This window comes from Microchirus variegatus, assembly GCF_963457635.1.
Source record: "Microchirus variegatus genome assembly, chromosome: 21".
Classification (NCBI taxonomy): Eukaryota; Metazoa; Chordata; class Actinopteri; order Pleuronectiformes; family Soleidae; genus Microchirus; species Microchirus variegatus.
Genome location: NC_139822.1, coordinates 15,132,425 through 15,150,686, shown reverse-complemented (window position 1 = coordinate 15,150,686; position 18,262 = coordinate 15,132,425). Strand labels below are relative to the sequence as shown.

The following is an 18,262-nucleotide window of genomic DNA, read 5'->3' as shown; positions in this document are numbered from 1 at the left end:
ATTTCATTCTCAGCGTGTTTCCAGGAACATTGGAGACTTTGACAAGAAGGTAGAAATGTGTGCTTGGTCCAGGGGAAACTGGGAACAAATAAGATATTCGGCAAACAACAAGCTTAAGTTTTTTCACCAACCATGGAGGAAATTCCACACTATTTTAGTCCATTCCATAAAATTTTATTTGCTCAACCTTAAGAAAATGAACTTAAGGGATTTCTCATTACCTATGAACATCTGTTGTATGTTTGTCTGATTGGTTTCCTTTTCATTTAAGTAAACTTATTTGTCTCTAAGGACCATAAAACTATGCAAGCTTCATATACACGAACATGCATACATCACTTTGATGGGCTCTATGTCTTTGGGCAGAAGGTTCTTTCTCAGCCCATGACTTACTTTTACATATGTGCTTCCACTAAAGGAGCATTCAGGATCACCGCCACTTCACCGCTTTATGGCTAAGTAAACAGCAATACACTGTAGTTTGCTGCTGTAGCACGATCACTATAACCCCCATAAAGCGCCATTAAACCCCCCGCAAAAACCACGCTCTGATAGCTTCATCATCTTTTCAGGACTGATGTCCACCCAAACCAGCTGCAGTCTCCATCATGTGGTTCAAGCCAACACTTTGAAAGATCAGTCAAAGAGAAGCTATAAAAGTTTGTCACCGTAATCCCTAATGGCTCAAACAGGCAATGGTTTCAGTGTACAGTAGGTTGTGTAAGAGCAGGAGGATCAAAAGTGGGAAAAACATGGGCCCCTTACATACAGTACAGATAATGGCTTTAGGCATTTGAGGAAGTGGAACTTAACGTACCTCCTTAGGCTCTCCCTCCTCAGGCTGGTAGGTGACGATGTATTTGCGTACAAGACCCGGAGCAGCATCCCAGAAAAGCCACATGGTGCTGTGGGTGACATCACGGACCCTCAGTTCGCCAGCGGGTGGTTGAGGCACTGAACGAGGGTCAGAGGGTGATTGTTACTCTCAAGGCAGCATTGTATTTGAATTCATAAATAAATGGTTGGTCATATAGTAGTAGTAGTAGCATGGACTGTGTATAAAAATGGATGAAGTTCTCATATTGCAAAACAAACTCCCATCAGGTTCTGTTGAAGACCTAACCCTGCAACTTGGACCATTTACTCATCAGTAAAACTGCTACTCCCGTCCTATTTCCTAGTCTTCACTTTTCAACCCGGAAGGTCTATGGTTAGTAGAAGTATTGACCACGTACGAGTGACTCCCTGCTTGGTCAGCGGTTCGCTGGCCGATTCTCCGTGCAGGGCGAAGAGGGACAGGGAGTAGGCCGTGTTGGGGAGCAGCTTCACCAGCTGGACATCAATTGTGTCTCCTCGCACTCTGAGCTGCAAGGGCACCAGAACAAACAAACAACAGGAGGTCAGAGGGTAAGTGACCAACAGGGATTGGTCTGTGACAGTGATAGGAACATTTGGTTAGAGTCAAATGTGCTCCTTTTTTTTTGACCCACTGACACCTCCCGAACACATAATGATGTTTCCTAGCCAGAGTGAGCTCATGGTTGACATCTCCTTTGTGAGACTAACAATGTTCCACTGTATTATCCCTTCTGCTTTGTCTGTTGAGTGGTGGGGCAAACACTACCAGCTTTGTAAATATGGTATTTCAGTGTGCGACATCTGTGTTTTGTCAGGAACTGCTGACAGCAGGTTGTACTCGGTCCCTCGTAGTGTTTAACAATGCTGTTTGTGTGTGTTTGGTGCATTAAAGCACTTTTTTTTCCCCTCCAACCATAAACACATGTGCACATGTTTATTTGTACCTGATGTCTCACGCTGCTCTCAGAGTGGCTCTTACCTCTTGCTCAAGGCTGGGCTCCGTGGCATTGATGGCGCTGTAGAGCAGCATATAGCCCGTGGCACCCTGCGCCTGCTCCCATTGCACCCGCATGGTGGTGACCTGTTCATCATAAATGTCCATCCTCCTCACGGCGCTCAGGGGCACTAGGGAACCACGCAATTACGGAAAAGGAAACAATCAGCACATACATATGTTTTTGCCCTTTTTCTTCTCTATAATCAGAGCTATTGTGTTTTAATTTAGAGACCTCCAATAATTGTGTATTGTTACCACCAAATATTTTATAAAGAAGACCAAGAAATATAGATGCAGTATATATTACATTCGATTAATGGAGACCACACACAGGAACCGGGGTTCCAAAGTGCGATAAACCTGTGTTACGCAACTGAGCCAGAGAGATTAGTGATGGTGGCAGACTCGAAAAGGGAAGCTGTTTTTTGTAAAAGTAAAGGCTGAAGTCTGAGAGCCTGTTGAAATTGAAACCCAGACAATGCCATTCATCTGGGTTTCCTTAAGGGTCTGAGAGTCTGCAAAATTACCATAACATTGCCACACCTGAAGCCATTTAGGCACAGACCAATTTCTGTGTTGCGTAATAATAATATCGTTGGCAGGTTTTGCCAGATTTCATCAAATCAAATGATTCAGACCTAGAAGTAAGTCAAAAGCAGAGAGAGAGAGAAGACATACGTGTGGTCTCGGTTCCTTTAAGAGGCTCACTGCTCTCCTCTCCCACCACGGAGTAGACGTTGACCAGGTACTGTGTCAGGGGGTTGAGTTGCTGGAGGACCACGGTGGTCTCACTGCCATCCACGAACACCTAATAACAGAGGGATTGGTTAGATGTAGTGATGGAAAATTGTTCGGTTTCATTCGCAAAACTTATCAAGATATCCTCATGAGGTTTCCGTAGATACTTTCTCAAAGTTCCAATAATATGTTGTATTTGCTTGGCCGTTTTAAACAAGAATTCCAATTAATACCAGAAAACCCTCCGTCAAATCGTAAAAAGGGTCCTACAACATAAGCAATAATAAAACCTCATCCGCTGTGTTCAACAACAGAAGCTAGACAAAAACAAACATCTACCACATCTTAATCAGATTCAGACGCTCAAATGCATCGAGCCACACGTTGCCCCGAGCCAAGACCCTGCTGGCTAGCAGAGTTATCACTCGTGATGCTTTCTTTCTAATCTGAGAGCTGTGTGTTTTTGTTTCCTCACCCCGTGTCAGAACATAACGTAATCGGATACGAGCACAGTGAGACGCCAACATAAACAAGACGCTGAAAATAGACGTTTGAGTGGAGTTTCCCAGTTATACCCACACATACTACACTTCCAGTAAGTGAATGGATTAGTAGAAGTCAAGATTTACAGTACTTTAGGGTTAGGGTTAGCCCTTAGTTCGTTTTTCCTTTTGGGGTTAGGGTTAGGGTTTTTTTGAAGAGGGGTTGGATCACAGTATGGCAGATGTACCTGTTGTGGTTGTCCGGACACAGTCATGTACACCACGCGGTACTTCTCCACCGGGCCATCAGGAGGGGTCCAGGTGGCTCTGAAGGAGTGGTGCGTCACCTCTGACGTCACCAGGTCAGTGGGAGCGTCGGGTGCACCGCCTCCTGTTTTAGTGTAAGCACACAGATATAGAAGCTGTAGTACGAGGCAACATGTTTGAACATTTTCTTTCTACCGTAAAGAGCTATTGGGACGTACTCCACATCGTGTCAGAAAAGCAGCTTTTTAATTTGATGAAGGAGCAGACAATCCCTTATTCCATGAAGGGAGAGGGAATGTTAGATATTATTAGAACGAGAAAATAGCAGGTCTGCAAAAAAGTTGAAGAGCTCGGCTAGATCTTTGCTTTCTTTGGCGGGCCGCACATGTAACTGTCAGTGGGTCTGGGATGCTTTACTCAAATAGCCGTCAAATGTCTGGGAGTGGAGCACTTGGCTTCAGCTATTCAGTGTGAAGTTATGATTCGTATTTGTGCGTATACCATTTGTGTAAACTCATGCATACCTGGTCCCTTGACACTGTTACAGAGGTTGTCGGTCAGCCTGTCCACAATGTCGTACAGGAATGAGAAGTCCGCCACGTTGTACATGTGAATATCATCCGGATCGGAGGCGATGGACCTCAACTCATTCTCATCAGCGTTCTTCACACCTAAACAACAAGGATTATATCGAAACTCATTAGTATCTTGATACATGTTTTTGAATATCAACAAGAGGGAATTGTCTTACCAATGGCATACAGCTCGATGCCCTGATCACGCAAGCTCTCAGAGTTGACGTTGACATCGTCCTGGGATTTGCCGTCAGTGATCAAGACGCCAATCCTTCGAGCATTGGGTCGCATACCGACGTTCTCTTTGAAGTTGTTCTGGAGGATGTAGTTCAACGCCAGACCTGCAATGGCAAAGATGTCCAATGAGTCCAGTGAGCAGAGCTCAAAGTGGATAAATCATTAAATTCCCATGAAGTAGCAGCACTGCCGCTGGTCAACCATAGGGGTGATATTTTTAAGTACCAGTCAACGTGTTTCCTCCTTTGTAGGGCAGGTTAGACACAGCGTCCAGGAGCGACTCTCGGTTTCTATGGGCATCTAAGTGCCATTCAGTCTTGGGGTCTCCACTGTACTGAGCAAGACCTGTGGACACAACACCTGTTAGACCAGCCAAAAAGCTCCATTTTTGGTCGTATTAGTGATAAAGAGCTAATCAGTTGCCCTACCGATTTGGACCCTTTCAGGACTAATGTCAAACACTCCCACCATACGGGCGATGAAGGCACGAATGGTCTTGAAGTTCAGACGTCCAATGCTCCAGGAGCCGTCCACCAGCAGCACAATGTCAGCCTGTGCATTGGTCTTACACTTCACATCTGAGAGGATAGAAGTCGACGTGTCATAATGTGATGAAGGCGTGGGTTTCAAATGCGACAGCAGTTCAACCATCCGGTACACAAAAATGGTGTGTTTTGAAGTACAATGGCATGTGAAGGTGTTCAAAGAAATGTAAAAGGAAAGTGAGAAAGGGACGTTTTAGACACAACATTTCAAAACAGTTTCCACAGTTCTACACAAACATCTCCACAAATAAGCAGTAAAGCATTTCAAAAAAATTCTTGTCTTGACTGTTATCTTCTTGTCCTGTGGTATGTCAAGGCAGTATATCTCTCTTGTTGCACTTTTTTGGATCCATTAGTGAGTCCCAGAGGGCAAATCGGGGGGTAAATGCCCTCCGTGGCCCATGACATATCATGACAGCCTCCTTGAATCATCATGACAAGGAAGGTATCTGATCCTCGGCACCTGAAAGAATGCTGCAGATGTGCAACAGGGGGATACGCAGGTGTTGCACTAACCGCGGCTGTCTGCAAATACAAACAGGTTATGGATTTGATTTACAGATTGGTTTGCACAGTGAGAGGAGAGACAGAAACTGCAGGATGAAAAGAAAGAAAAGGTATAAATTATACAAAGGAATGTAATAATTGTGTTTATTTTGCTTTGTAATACAGTCATTTTGAGGGGTTGTCCGTAAGGCTGAGTCCCATTTCTCTTTTTTTTGCCCTACCGCTTGACACTTGGTTAAAATCTACACCTATGAATCATCATAGAATGTGATACGTCATCACATAGCATAGCTACATAACATACTAAAAAAGAGCCTGGACATGCTATGACTTCATGTGAATGTGCAAAAAAAGAGGGAGTTGTGGCTAACTGGTAGGGGCAATAGTCTGCATCTGCATCCCTACTAGGACAGTGTGTGCAGCTGAGTGGTCAACTTGCCCTTTCCAGATCCTCCCGGCAAACACAACAATTTTTTGTTTAATTTCCTCCTCCTCTCACTCACTGCCTGTCCCACTCTGACTAAGAAGGTAGTAAAACATTTTATTACTGCACACATATTATATTAATATGGCTTAACTTGGCTGGTTGGTTGATCAGACTGGAAAGGGAAAAAAGCGGAAACCCAAAGTGACACGATGAAAACGTGCCAGAGAAGCAGACAGATGGAACCGCCATTACGTTTGTTATTTTGTGAGACAATTATCTTTAAGAGAAGCTCTATAGCGTCTATGGGGCATGAGTATACAATGTGTTTTCCTATGCAAACATGTACTAAGTGATAGAGTAAAATACATGTTCTGGTTAGAGATTTATCCAAAGAAATATACGTTTTACAACTTTACCTGTTGGGTTATAGGGGGGAGGCTCAGGTTCATCCATAAGTGTGGTTTTCTCCTCTCCAGCTAATGGCATACTCTCTCCTCCCTCAAACACACCAGACACATTCACTGAGTATTTGGTTCCAGCTCTGTGGACAAGACAAAATATGTCAATTATTCTTGGGGATCATACTTTAGAATCTTATTTGACAATAAGAGTAAAAACAAGGGCTCACCTGAGCTCCTCCAGCACCACTGTATTGTCATAGGGGCCAACTAGAAGTTGTCCCAGGTCAATGTCTTCCCCTACAGGGTGGAAAGTGACTTTGTAGCCCCTGACATCACCAGGAGCATGGTCCCACGTTACGCGGAAGCTGGTCTTTGCCGGCTCGGATGTTTGCAGGTTCCTGGGAGCTTTGTAAGGTGACACTGGAGGGGAAAAGCATAATGTAGACTGAGTAAATGGGGCAGCATACGATGAATGTATGGTGTGACGGGACCAACGTACATGTTGTTCCGTCTCCTTCCCTTGCTCTGCCCTCTCCAAACCGGTACACCGGCATGACGACGATGTCGTAGGTGGTCATGGGAGTAAGGCGTCGCAGCACCGTGGTCGTAGTGCCGCCGGGAACCTTCGCTGCCAGCTGCCGCCCTCCGACCTGGGGTTTGTACGTGACGCGGTAGTTGAGCACGTTCCCGGGCGCCGCTTGCCATGTTACTTTCATGGTCTTCTCCGTCTCCTCTGTGACTACGATCGCTCTGCCGGCGGCTGACACTGTGAGGGGGAAGGGGGGGAGGTGAGAAAGGTTAAAGGAGGCGAAATGATGAATGGATGGTCTGAGGGGGGAAAACTGTAGACTTTTAACGCTTTGTTCAAGATGAGAATCTGCACTAAATGTGTGCTTAACCACCTATGTTTCCATATATACGTTTGGAAATATAAGCAACGTGGCTTTCCTGCTGGTAAGTAAACTAAACAGTAACACGCTTGGCTACCTCAGAGTCTTTCATCTGTGTATCTGCTCAGTTTCCACATGCGTGTGAATACAAACCCACTCAAATATTTCAGATTTTCAGAAGGATACATTTAACAGGCTCAAATTTACATGATTGATTGTGTTTAGTCGGTGGGTTTGGGAGCCAGATTTAGATGTCATGTGAGTTTGAGCAAACCCATAGTTTTCATTTTTCCATCGTGCGTCCAATAGTGGTTGTTTTTTTGGTTGTTTCGAAATGGGCTGAGGAAAAATATTATCTGAAGTGCTGAATTTTTATGAACGGAAAAAGGCAAGCACGTCCAAAAGCTGCTGTGCGTAGCTCGCCCCACAGAGACCTGTGACCTGTATTAAGTGCAAAAGAAGAGAGCAACCGATAGCCGGTGCAAAGTGGAAAGGAGCAAATTAGCCGAGTGAAGACTGAAGTCTACGAAGTCGCCTTAGGGTTGTTGCGTGGTGTGTACAACACCTTTCGTGCTCGCCAAAACCAATAAACAAAAATGACGGGTGGGAATATTTTCCCTTGACCAAATTCCATTTCACCGGTGGACAAATGCCCTTCCCAAAAGGTTGGGAGTTTCCGCTCAATGTGCTTTTCTCATCCAAGCGTGAGTATAGTCTAACAAGGGAGAAAGGGCTCGAGACAGTCTGTCCCCGCATCTCCTATGAAAACAAGGCACAGGTGTGCCGGACATGACGGCACCTTTTGTTCACACGTGCAATTTGGAAGACATTCATGCATGAATGAGGCCGAACAGAATGACCAGACGGGACAACTGAACTAGTAGAACCATAAAAGGTTCTTCGGCTTGTCCTCATAGGAGAATCCTTTTTGGCTGCAGGTAGACCTTTCTATAAAGGTTCCACCTGGAACCCTTTTGGAGGGTTCCAGAGAGAAACCCTTTAAAACCCTTTATTCAGAAAAGGGGTTTTAAAGGGTTCTCTGGATCAAAATGTTTCTTACTGGAACCATAACTGTTACCAAGAACCCTTGAAAAACCCTTTCTTTTGGAAATGGTTTTTCAGAGAAGCAAATGGTTCCAGGTAGAACCTCAGCCCTTGTAGAAGGACCCTTTTGGAACTCTATTTCTTAGAGTGTACACTTGAGTCCATGTACCTAACTTCACACCTTCTAGGTAACCCCAAACTGAGACATCCAGAAACTCATTAATACAAAGTCTAAAAATAGGGGGAACAAGAGAGGAGGAGTTCACGATGGGGGAACAAGACAAAAAGTTGGACAGAAGGGGCACAGACATAGAATGTGAGAAAAGAAAAAAAGTGTGCGGTTAAGTTTATAGTGGAGCAGTCTTAAAGTAGCATACCATCTGTCGTTTCCTCTCCGGCCAGCGGCTGGCCCTCTCCATGGCCGTAGCCAGCAAACACGGACACATGATAGCGTGTCTCTGGGGTGAGACCCTCCAGCACCGTGGTGGTGGTGTCTCCCTGTATCGTCTTCTCGCCGGCCTCCTCCGTGAACAGAGACTTCCACCTGATCCGATAGTGGCGAACGTTACCGGGCGCCGCAGTCCAAGACGCGGCAAAACTGGTTTCGGTGACGTCGCTGGTCACCAAGTCAGCGGGCGAACCGAGCTCTGTGGATAAATGAACACTAAATTAGCAGAGTAATAACAGGGTTTGCATTCTGGACATAGAAACAGTAAACTGAGATCAGAGCTGCAGATTTACGTCTGTTTGCCTAAAGAATTGATCAGGATTTGCTTTGTTTTGCTTTACTGTGATGAATAAGAACCAACCCTAAGATGGTGGTTTTATCACTAATCCATGATAATATCTCATTGCCCAGGTGGTGCTGATATTTAACACAGATATGTGGAGAAAAGAGGAAGTGAGGGAGACACAAAGAGAACAAAAAGAACGATAAACCTCCGACAATCACTCTTCTGTCTCCGCTTTAACCCCTAAGGAACCTGGAGTTTTCTCTCTCCATAATCACAGACTGGTGGAAAAATCTCTGCAAAACTAATCACAGTTCACATATCCTCAGTGCCTCTCCTGGCAGCACTTTAATTTTCCATCGAAACAGAAGAAACCAGATCCGCGTAAGTGTGTTTGCTACAATTGCAGATGGTGCGCTCTCTTTTTTTGTCTCCTTCGCTAAACTTTTTCTGAGAGGCCTCCATTAAAGAAGAGGGACGGGTGGGATGCCCATGTTGAGATGGACTCTGAGCTCTCCACTGCCGCACAGATGAGCTGCATCCAGCACAGGAAGATACGCTGCAACACAACCTCTGTGATGCTGATCCTGATTTAAGCCCTTAAGGCCCTACATGCCAGCATCTAATGACAAAATAATTACAGGCAGAGTGCAGCGGAGCTGCTGGGTGGTCTGCGTCAAACTTCATTCATCAGACCTCACCAACTAAGATTTCATACACCAGAGAATAAGATGCAAAGCAAATCTACGACAAGTCCGATGCATAATCACTTGGAAACGTATCTGTCACCCTACAAATCTCTCTCAGCGTCAACCCATTAGAGATGAAATGGAAACTGGAGCTCACAGCTCCACACCTTCAGAGTGAAAAAGACCAGAAAGGAAGAGTAATGGTCGTGACTACAAAACTCGTGAAAAGTTCCAGATTTTCAGAGGTCCATTAAGAACAGTTAGGATTATTCCAGCAAAAAAAATGTTCATAATTGCCAACAGAGAAGAATGAACTTGACTGACTTCTGCAGCTGCGTGCCGTTCGCCAAGTGCAAAATAGATCACGAGAAAATTGCTTCTGCAGACAGCGGCTTCCTTTTTCAAAGACGGGGGCCACACAAAGACGCAAAAGCAACACATACACAACGAGCATGTGCTTCACAGACTTTTCAGTTTTAACCTGCCGTATATGAATTTACACAATTCCAATGATTTAAATGTGAGGTTTTTTTAGGGCTGTCAAAAGATTAAAATTTTAAATCAGATTAATAACAGGGTAGCTGTGGATTAATAACGATTAATCCCGATTGATTACCATTCGTAAATATGCCCAAAAAAAATCGAATTTTCTCTTTATATTGTTGTAGGAACGGAGAGATAAATAAAGTATGTGAAAATATAAATGTAAAGAACAATAAAATACTGTAAATAACTTGTAAAAACCTATACAAACTTAGTAAATAATAAACATTACATGGTAAAAATGTAACTCACATTATAAACAAAATATAAAGTATAGAAGTTAAATAGTTTTCTTACTAAACCCACAGCAGGAAATTCCTCATCAGCACTGCTTCTGCTAGTTAGCGTTAGCATCAGCTAGCATTCTGACGCTAATGTTAGCTGCTGTCTGTGTCCCTGTTAGTTAGACAGTGACCGTTAATGTTATGATTATATCATTATCTGCGCCAGTAGCGCCACTTACAACTGTGTGTCTTTCTTTCTTTCTTTCTTCTTCATCCTCTTCTAACTACATTATTGACAACTCCTCTTCATCATTTTTTAGCTTCACACAGGTTAACGTGAGGTGACGTGGGGCCCCTTCAGGGAGGTTTCCGACCGAGATGTCATTGCTAATCAACCATTGTTGTTTAAGGGAGACGGGGATGCGGCTGCTCACTGATGCATTTAGGCTCCGAGTGTCGGGAGCCCCCCTATCGGCTCAGGGCCCCAAGCAGTTGCCCGCCGCCTTGCCTGTTCATAAACTGCACGTCTACCCGTAGCGCGATGAAAGTGCGTTAATGCGTAAAAAAAATTAACGTAAAAAAATACTATATATTATATATCATCCTGCGTTAATGCCTTCATTTTGACAGCCCTAGTTTTTTTTGTTTTTTTTAATTAAAATTGGTTACCCCCCCTCCTCCACCCCTCCACCCCTTCACCCCCAACCAAACCAGCATTCCACCCTTCAAGGAGAAGGCTACTCTCAAATTAAGACTTTGAGCACAGCCAGATCACTAATTCACACAAGGAAAAACCACACTTGACACAACTGAAAATCATTTGGGAGATTTATCGCAGAGCATGTGCTGACATACCTTCTTATCTGCAGCCGAAGAAGCCTGCAGCTTGAAAATTTTAATGACTGTACTTGTTTGAAAAAAAACAAAAAAAAGCATCAATGCCAGCTTGCTGAACGGTATATGTCCCTAATTGCGTGATTTAATGAAATCGGTTTTCTTTATGCACCGCCTTGATATTGGAGGGTAATGATTTGTATCAAAAGTGTTGTATCTGTGTCAACAGTCCGTGCTTTAAATCACGGCTCATTTCAACACCGCTCCACCACATCACTCTTACTGACGTTCTCGCTTTAACAACCCACACTGAATGTCTGAGCCACAAAAATGAAAGCTCTTGTGTGTCGGAGCCAATGATTGTGCCCATCTCTTTTTTTTTTTTTTTTTTTACCTCAAAGGACCTTTAGAGTGGTGGAGGGAAAAACTGGCAGTAGCACCAAAAAGAAGGTTTGGCACGGCTCGGTATAACTGCAAAAGCATCAGTTTTTAGGAGGGAAATCAAATCAAGATGTTCCAGATTCACCTGGTGTTGCTGCTGCTGCTGCTGCTGCAGTGCAATTTACGTAATTAGATATTGGAGAAAGGGGTACAATGGCACCTTCGGGGTGGGTTGGACATGTGACCTCGCAGTTTACGGGCTGGGCTCTTTATTGGCCAAGGCACCCTGAGGCATCCAGGCTCACATTTTCAAACACTTTGTTTTCTATTCATCCTCATTCTTCTCTCTCTGCCTCTGCCTGTCCTTTGCCCCACCCTCGAGCAAGACAAACAGACAGCTCTCCATGACACCAGACGGACAGCTTTTCGAGGTCCTCTTAGGTAACATCTTCCACATGTTGGATGAAAATCCCTCCCTTCATAAGTAAATAATCCGGCTGTGTTAGTGTACACTATCCACATTCGAGACGCTCATCTGAGCATTCCCTATGACACCTCCTCTGTCCTCCTCCCTGAGTCATTTCAGGATGTTTTAACTCTGTCTCCCACTCAAGGCTTCTGTATTGGCGACCATCCATCGCTGGCCACAAGGGACAGCTTTGTGCGAGCCGCTTCGTCTTCTCGCCTACACGGACTTCACAGAGGGGGGGGGGGGGGGCGCTCAAAATGAATGGCACGTTAAAACAATGAGATCAATGTTGAAGTATGCCGACGTCATGGCAGCTTGTTAAACAAAGTGCTTTGTCACAGAGCTTCTTTCCTGCGGGGGTGTGTGGCCGATGACAGCACAGATCTGACCGGTGGAAAACTCACTATATCATCAAAAACAAGCCTATTCGGTCAACGTGGGAACCGAGAGGAGAAAGAGGGGGGGGTGGAGGAAATAAAGAGTAAAAACGCAGATTCTTGTACCGACGTGTAAACAAAAAAATGTGCCGGTAATGGTAGTGAATTAAATATTTTAAATCTCTCAACTTATTGCACAGGTCCATGTGGTGTGCAATAAATCATTGTTAAATAGGAACACACTGATGATCTCTCGTCTGCCAAGTCAGAGAGTCAGGGTGCAGCATCCAGGAACAAAGACGCTCACTATTGCTGCTGATTGTGATGAATCTTTAATGTGGCTGCAGGTTTGGAGGGAGTCCAGTTCAAACGGAGCCCAAAAAAAAGCTCAGTACAAATACTCTAACTGACTGATTTTACACTAAGAAAGTATACAAAAGCAATGAGTGACATCCTCCAAGCCTCGTTTGTTCTCGCTTCATCCAGAGTTTAACCAGACCAGTGGTCCTTGTCTGACAACATTAGAAGCAGTGTATAGTAGAGACCTCACTTACTTCGAAGGGCATGGGGGAAAAAAAGGGGAGGGGGGGGTGACTTAAGAGTTAAAAAAAAAATTATGGAACCATGTGTTTTTCATGGCTGGTTTTCATCAGGGTCATTAGGACCAGGACGAGGGCCACAAGCTGAAACGCTTGACTTGGATGACCCTGATGAAGTAACATGGCAAAAACACTTCACTCTCAAGCTCCAGTTCCAACCACCACCAGGTTTGTGCAAGTGCTGTTCAGCTCGCCATGGTACGGATTGGAACAATAAAACCCTGATCTGGATTGCATTTCCCACCACGCGGGGTGTGATGGCAATAGCTGCATAACATCGCGTTAATCTGCGTGACATCATACCTATGACCCAACAATAAAGAAGAAGAAGAAAACTGCAATAATTCATTGTTAAAAGTGATAAATAATTCTCTGTTGACCGATCGATGGACTGCAGAGTGTCTCCTTCACTACATTCAGTATATTATTTAGGGCCAATTCCAATTCCTATCTTAACCCTCAAGCTCAACCCTTAATCTTAACTGGCCCTCAAAACCAAGTGTTGAGGGTTATTTTGTCACTAAGAAATGGGACACCCCTTAAATGCAGATATACGTCTTCAGACTGCGGGGGGCAGAATAACGCGAAAGCTGCGTCCAGTCTGTCAACTCCAAAAAAGAAGAAGAAGAAGAACACATTTACGTCACGATTATTTATTGCGATCCGTTTGTCAGTCAAGTTATTAGGTTGTCAGTTAGTTATAAGATGATACTCATACAAATACCCCAACCACGGACATATTCAGCTGACAGTTACCACACACCACGGCTTATTGAAAAGTAAACCATAGCAAACGATTGCTTGTCTGCACCGGCCGGCTATTGACAAAAGATCGTAAAATAAAAATAAATGTTACGCAAAAATGACGTAAGTAATCCAAAATATGGTTTTCATAATATTTATATCTCTATTAACAAAGAAAATACTTAATTTGTACTCGTTAATACTCGTTTCGCTTCTTTCGGCACCATCTTTTGTTATATGAAAACACGCAATGCATTCTGGGTAGCCCTCGGAAAATCTCAATATTGAGGGCGATACAGCCCTTAAACTTGCCCCTCAACTGAATTTTTCTGAGAATCGGGACAGCACTTGCACTAGCAGGAGCGCGCATTTTTGAGACTGAGGGTTAAGCAAGGAATTGGAATTCACCCTTACAGCTTTTCCAGTCACAAGTGACATGAGAAAATATTTACAGGCAGGCTAATAAAGTATCGGATGTTCATTATAAGGTATAACCTTCCACATAATGTCATATAAAGCAGTGTAAACCTACAAATCATCAAGCCCCCAGACAGACAGACACCAAGGTATACACAGCCAGGCAGATATATGAAAGTCTTTTTTCCAAGTCATTCCATGGGTTTTCTAATTTCACAAGCATTTCCCAACCATTTCCTCCTCCTTTTATGGGTGGCAGAGTCACCCAAAGCTACGCTCGCCGCCAAGAAATGACACAACAAGTGCCTCGTTCCCGTCTTCCCCCTTCTCCACTACAGCCCATATACGGAACTACCTGAACTCTAATGTGGTCACATATCAGAAAATACCAGATACTACAATCACATAAGAACTTGGGGGAAGATGAATGACCAAGTTTTTCAGTTTTTATACCATGTAGCACAACAAAGTTTATCTAAATATCAGCCTTTGCACACCTTCTGGATCAAATCATTGAGCATTGTCGCTTACCTTCTAAGGTGGTTCCTATGCCCACGAGAGGATCACCCAGACCAGAAGTGTAGCGAGCACTGACAAACAGCTCATATTCAGTGGCCGGTGTGAGGTTCTTCAGCGAGGCCTGGGTGGTATCTCCTTTGACAGTTATCTCTTTCCTTTCGCCGCCCTCGGCGGGTTTGTAGGCGATGCGGTACTGAAGCACATTTCCTGGAGCAGCCTGCCACGACAGCTTCATTGTGGATATCGTCTCGTTAAAGACACGAAGATTTTGAGGAGAGCCACGGGCTGACGGGGGGAAACAAAAAATGCATTAGAAACGCCACTTGCTGTTGACAAACTACTTCCGAATGACCAGCAGTTTTTGTGACTCACCTTCCTTGGTGGTACCAGTGGTCTGCATGCTATCCCCTAAGCCAGCGGCATACTCGGCAGACACAGACACATGGTAGGTGGTGATGGGGGAAAGCCCCAGGAGGACTGTGGTGGTTTCTGTTCCGATCGTCTGTGTCTGCAGAGTGCTTCCAACATCGCCTTTTGGAAAGTAAGACAGGTGATATCTTATCACCGCACCTGGTGCAGCTTCCCAAGACACCCGGAAACTGTTGATCGTCTCCTCTGTCACTTGTAGGTTTCGTACAGTTCCTTGCTCTGAAAAGGTAAACGTATACAGACGTTACTTATTCTCATTGTTAATTAGTGAAGTTGTCCAAAAAAACAAAAAACAAAGGTGTCTTACCTTCGAGCGTGGTTTCTTCACCGCTCAAAGGGAAACTGTCTCCTCTGTCATACTGAGCAAAGACATTGACCTCATAGGCAGTGACGGGATAAAGGTGGGGCAGAACAGCTGTGGTGGTTTCAGCAGGTATCGCCATGGTAATGTAGTCCCCGGTGATATCCTCGGCCTTACGGAAACGCAACAGGTAGGACAGGACTTGGGTAGTAGGGGCAATCCATGTGGTACGGAAGCTTCTCGAGGTAATCTCAGAGAAGCCCAAGTCTCTGGGTGGAAGAAGACCTGAAAATCAAAGATTAGTTTTTGAGAAAATTTGTCATTAAATGGTGTGTGGTTTTGTGGAACTGTATGCAGCATCAGTTAATTAAATTTGCTTGTGCCTTGCCACACAGCAATTTACAAAGTATTTATGTGGCGCTGTGTTCTTTCTTGATTGCATTGGCTCTTTTCCACCAACAGATAATCAGTGAGTCGTCAACAGTTATGCGGATGCCATTAGCTGAATAATATATGGCTGTGCTTAGAAGTAACACTTAAAAGTAACCTCCGACTTACTTTTCTTCATAATGTTGAGTAGTTCCTGTTCAATCCTCAGGCAGATGGACTGAGTCAACTCCTTGGAAATCCTCTGGAAGGCATCGAAATCCTCCACCTCGTAGACATGAGTGTCCGACGGGGGGTTAGCGATGGCCTCCAACTCAGACCTCACCGCGTCTTTTACGCCGACGGCAAAGATCTCCACATCAGTATTCCTCAGTTTGGTGGCTGCGTCCTTGAAAGAGTCTGACGACTTTCCGTCGGTGATCAGGACCATGACGCGGGGAACGTTGGGTCTCGCTCCGCGGGCGGGAATGAAGATTTTTTCCCTGACGTAGGTCATGGCTCTGCCCGTGTTAGTGGAGCCGCCGCGGTAGGGGAAGGTGCGCACGGCTTTGACAACGGCGCTAATGTCGTGGTGGGTGTTGAGAGCGAACTCGGTGTGCGGATCGCGACTGTACTGGACCAAGCTGAGCTGCACCTTGCCGGGGCCAATGTCGAAGGAGTTGACAAGAACCTCCAAGAAGGCGCGCACTTTGGCGAAGTTTTGTAATCCAATACTGTACGAGCCGTCAACAAGAAGCACCACATCGGCCTGCACATCTACTCCCAGGGAGCACTCTAGAAAAAGACAAGAAATCATGGGTTAACAAGAGGTTGTTGTGGTGAAACATGAGGGGTTTAAAATACCCAATGACTGTAAAGGTCTTGCAGAACCAATTCATCATACCTGTTGTCACCTTGACAGGCTGGGTTTTCTCCATTGCCATGATGGCTTCACTTGGAGTCAGACCTTTGAGAGCGTACAGACTGATCTCGTACTCGGTCTCGGGGGAAAGGTCACGGACGTTGATGGACTTCTGAGTTGGCCCTATGTACAGCTCTTGGCGTTTCATGCCGGGTAACATGGGCATGAGCGTGAGCTTGTAGCCCGTAATTTCACCCAGGGAAGAATCCCATGTCACTCTCATTGACTTGGATGCGATTTCTGTGACCTGCAGGTTAGAGGCCGGCTCAACCACTGAAGAAAAGGAAATCACAGGAAAGAAGACATCAGCATGTGCGTTATAGCATTGAAAAACTCGACTGTGAGTTGGTTGCAGTGAGTGAATTTTTGAATTTTAAGTACAAAAAGCTGATTTTGCTCACTTTCTTCTCCGCTGACCAGAGAGCCAAGCTGTTCATCAACACCGGAGCACACCTCTCTGATGATCCTTTTCTGTACCTCTTGGATCATGTCAAAGTTGGGAACATTGTACACGTGTGTGTTGTGAGGTGTGGAGGCAATTTCCCTTAGCTCATCCTCATCTGCTCCTTTGATACCTGAGCGGGAAAAAGGCAAAGTACAACAACAATGTGAACACACACACACACACATTACCGTCTGCAATACAGATGTGGAGGACAGATGACAGTTTTGAAGATTTTTTTTTTTTTTAAAGCAAGTCAAATATCTCACAAAGAACAATCAGTGGAAAATCAAATGTTTTCCAAGGACAGGCAGACATTCACATGGTAGAGCACGGTTCAAGAAAACACTGAATAACAAACCATACCTAGGACAAATATTTCCACTCCGATGTTCCTAAGTCTTCTAGCATGCTCCTCCACTGGGTCCTGGGATTTTCCATCAGTGATAATCATGGCTACCTTTGGAAAAGCTTTTCTGGATCCACCCGCCTCCGTGAAGATGTTATTCAACAGGTAATCTATGGCGTCGCCTTCAGACAGAAACATATGTATTTGTGTGTGTTATTAGAAACGTTACATCATATGTCATCACATTAAATAACCTAAACCTTTAAAGGTGCCATATGTAAGATTGTGGCCAAAAACGGTTACTACATGCAAATTCAAAATACCGAGGTCTTTTAGGTTTCGATTTTTCTGACGTAACTGGCAACCCGTGGTTGCTCGGCAGCTGAGACTCTACTGACTGCAATGATTGGTAGGCGGCGGTAGGTGGTGCCACATGCCAAAACATGATTTGCAGTCTGCAAAATATTTTTTTTAATGCAAATATTTTGGCTGTACTGTCGTTGTTGGTGAGTTCAGTTTGTTATATGAACATTATTCCTGAGTCTCTGTGACATATTAGGAGGATTTTATGGCCAGTGGCTCTAGATTTATTACATAATGCACCTTTAAATGTTTGCACACAAAATCCCTAATAAATTCGCAATTTCTAATCCAACTTTCCATCTGCGTACCTCCGTTTAGTGAGTGCCTTACCTGTCATGGTGTTTCCTCCCTTGTATGGCAGGGAGCTGACGGCTTGGAGCAGGTCTCCTCTTCTGGAGTAACGGGTCAGGGGGAACTCTGTGCGTGTGTCTGTGCTGTACTGAACCACAGCCACCCGGGTCTTGTCCGCGCCAATGTCAAAAGCCCCAGCCAGGGAGCCAATAAAACTGCGGATGTGCTTAAAGTTTTCTCTGCCCACACTCCAGGAACCGTCCACCAGAAAGACCAGATCTGCTATTGCGCTGACTGAACACTC

General features: G+C 44.7%; 1 protein-coding gene across 3 annotated transcripts in view; it reads right to left on the bottom strand.

Moving 5' to 3' along the window:
- The window catches only part of col12a1a (collagen, type XII, alpha 1a), a 53,226-nt gene that overhangs the window by 27,811 nt on the left and 7,153 nt on the right, over positions 1 to 18,262 (bottom strand). For all 3 annotated transcript variants that reach the window (XM_083907828.1, XM_083907826.1, XM_083907827.1), the window contains exons 6-26: positions 17,998 to 18,261; positions 17,322 to 17,486; positions 16,915 to 17,088; positions 16,496 to 16,786; positions 15,784 to 16,386; positions 15,232 to 15,510; positions 14,868 to 15,143; positions 14,508 to 14,780; positions 8,346 to 8,615; positions 6,534 to 6,800; positions 6,262 to 6,454; positions 6,050 to 6,174; positions 4,583 to 4,732; positions 4,380 to 4,499; positions 4,094 to 4,258; positions 3,867 to 4,013; positions 3,324 to 3,466; positions 2,534 to 2,663; positions 1,838 to 1,983; positions 1,236 to 1,365; positions 818 to 954 (exon numbers count right to left, since the gene is read on the bottom strand). In XM_083907828.1, the coding sequence (XP_083763954.1) occupies positions 818 to 954; positions 1,236 to 1,365; positions 1,838 to 1,983; positions 2,534 to 2,663; positions 3,324 to 3,466; positions 3,867 to 4,013; positions 4,094 to 4,258; positions 4,380 to 4,499; positions 4,583 to 4,732; positions 6,050 to 6,174; positions 6,262 to 6,454; positions 6,534 to 6,800; positions 8,346 to 8,615; positions 14,508 to 14,780; positions 14,868 to 15,143; positions 15,232 to 15,510; positions 15,784 to 16,386; positions 16,496 to 16,786; positions 16,915 to 17,088; positions 17,322 to 17,486; positions 17,998 to 18,261 (4,448 nt within the window). The remainder of the gene's footprint in view (positions 1 to 817; positions 955 to 1,235; positions 1,366 to 1,837; positions 1,984 to 2,533; positions 2,664 to 3,323; positions 3,467 to 3,866; positions 4,014 to 4,093; positions 4,259 to 4,379; positions 4,500 to 4,582; positions 4,733 to 6,049; positions 6,175 to 6,261; positions 6,455 to 6,533; positions 6,801 to 8,345; positions 8,616 to 14,507; positions 14,781 to 14,867; positions 15,144 to 15,231; positions 15,511 to 15,783; positions 16,387 to 16,495; positions 16,787 to 16,914; positions 17,089 to 17,321; positions 17,487 to 17,997; position 18,262) is intronic.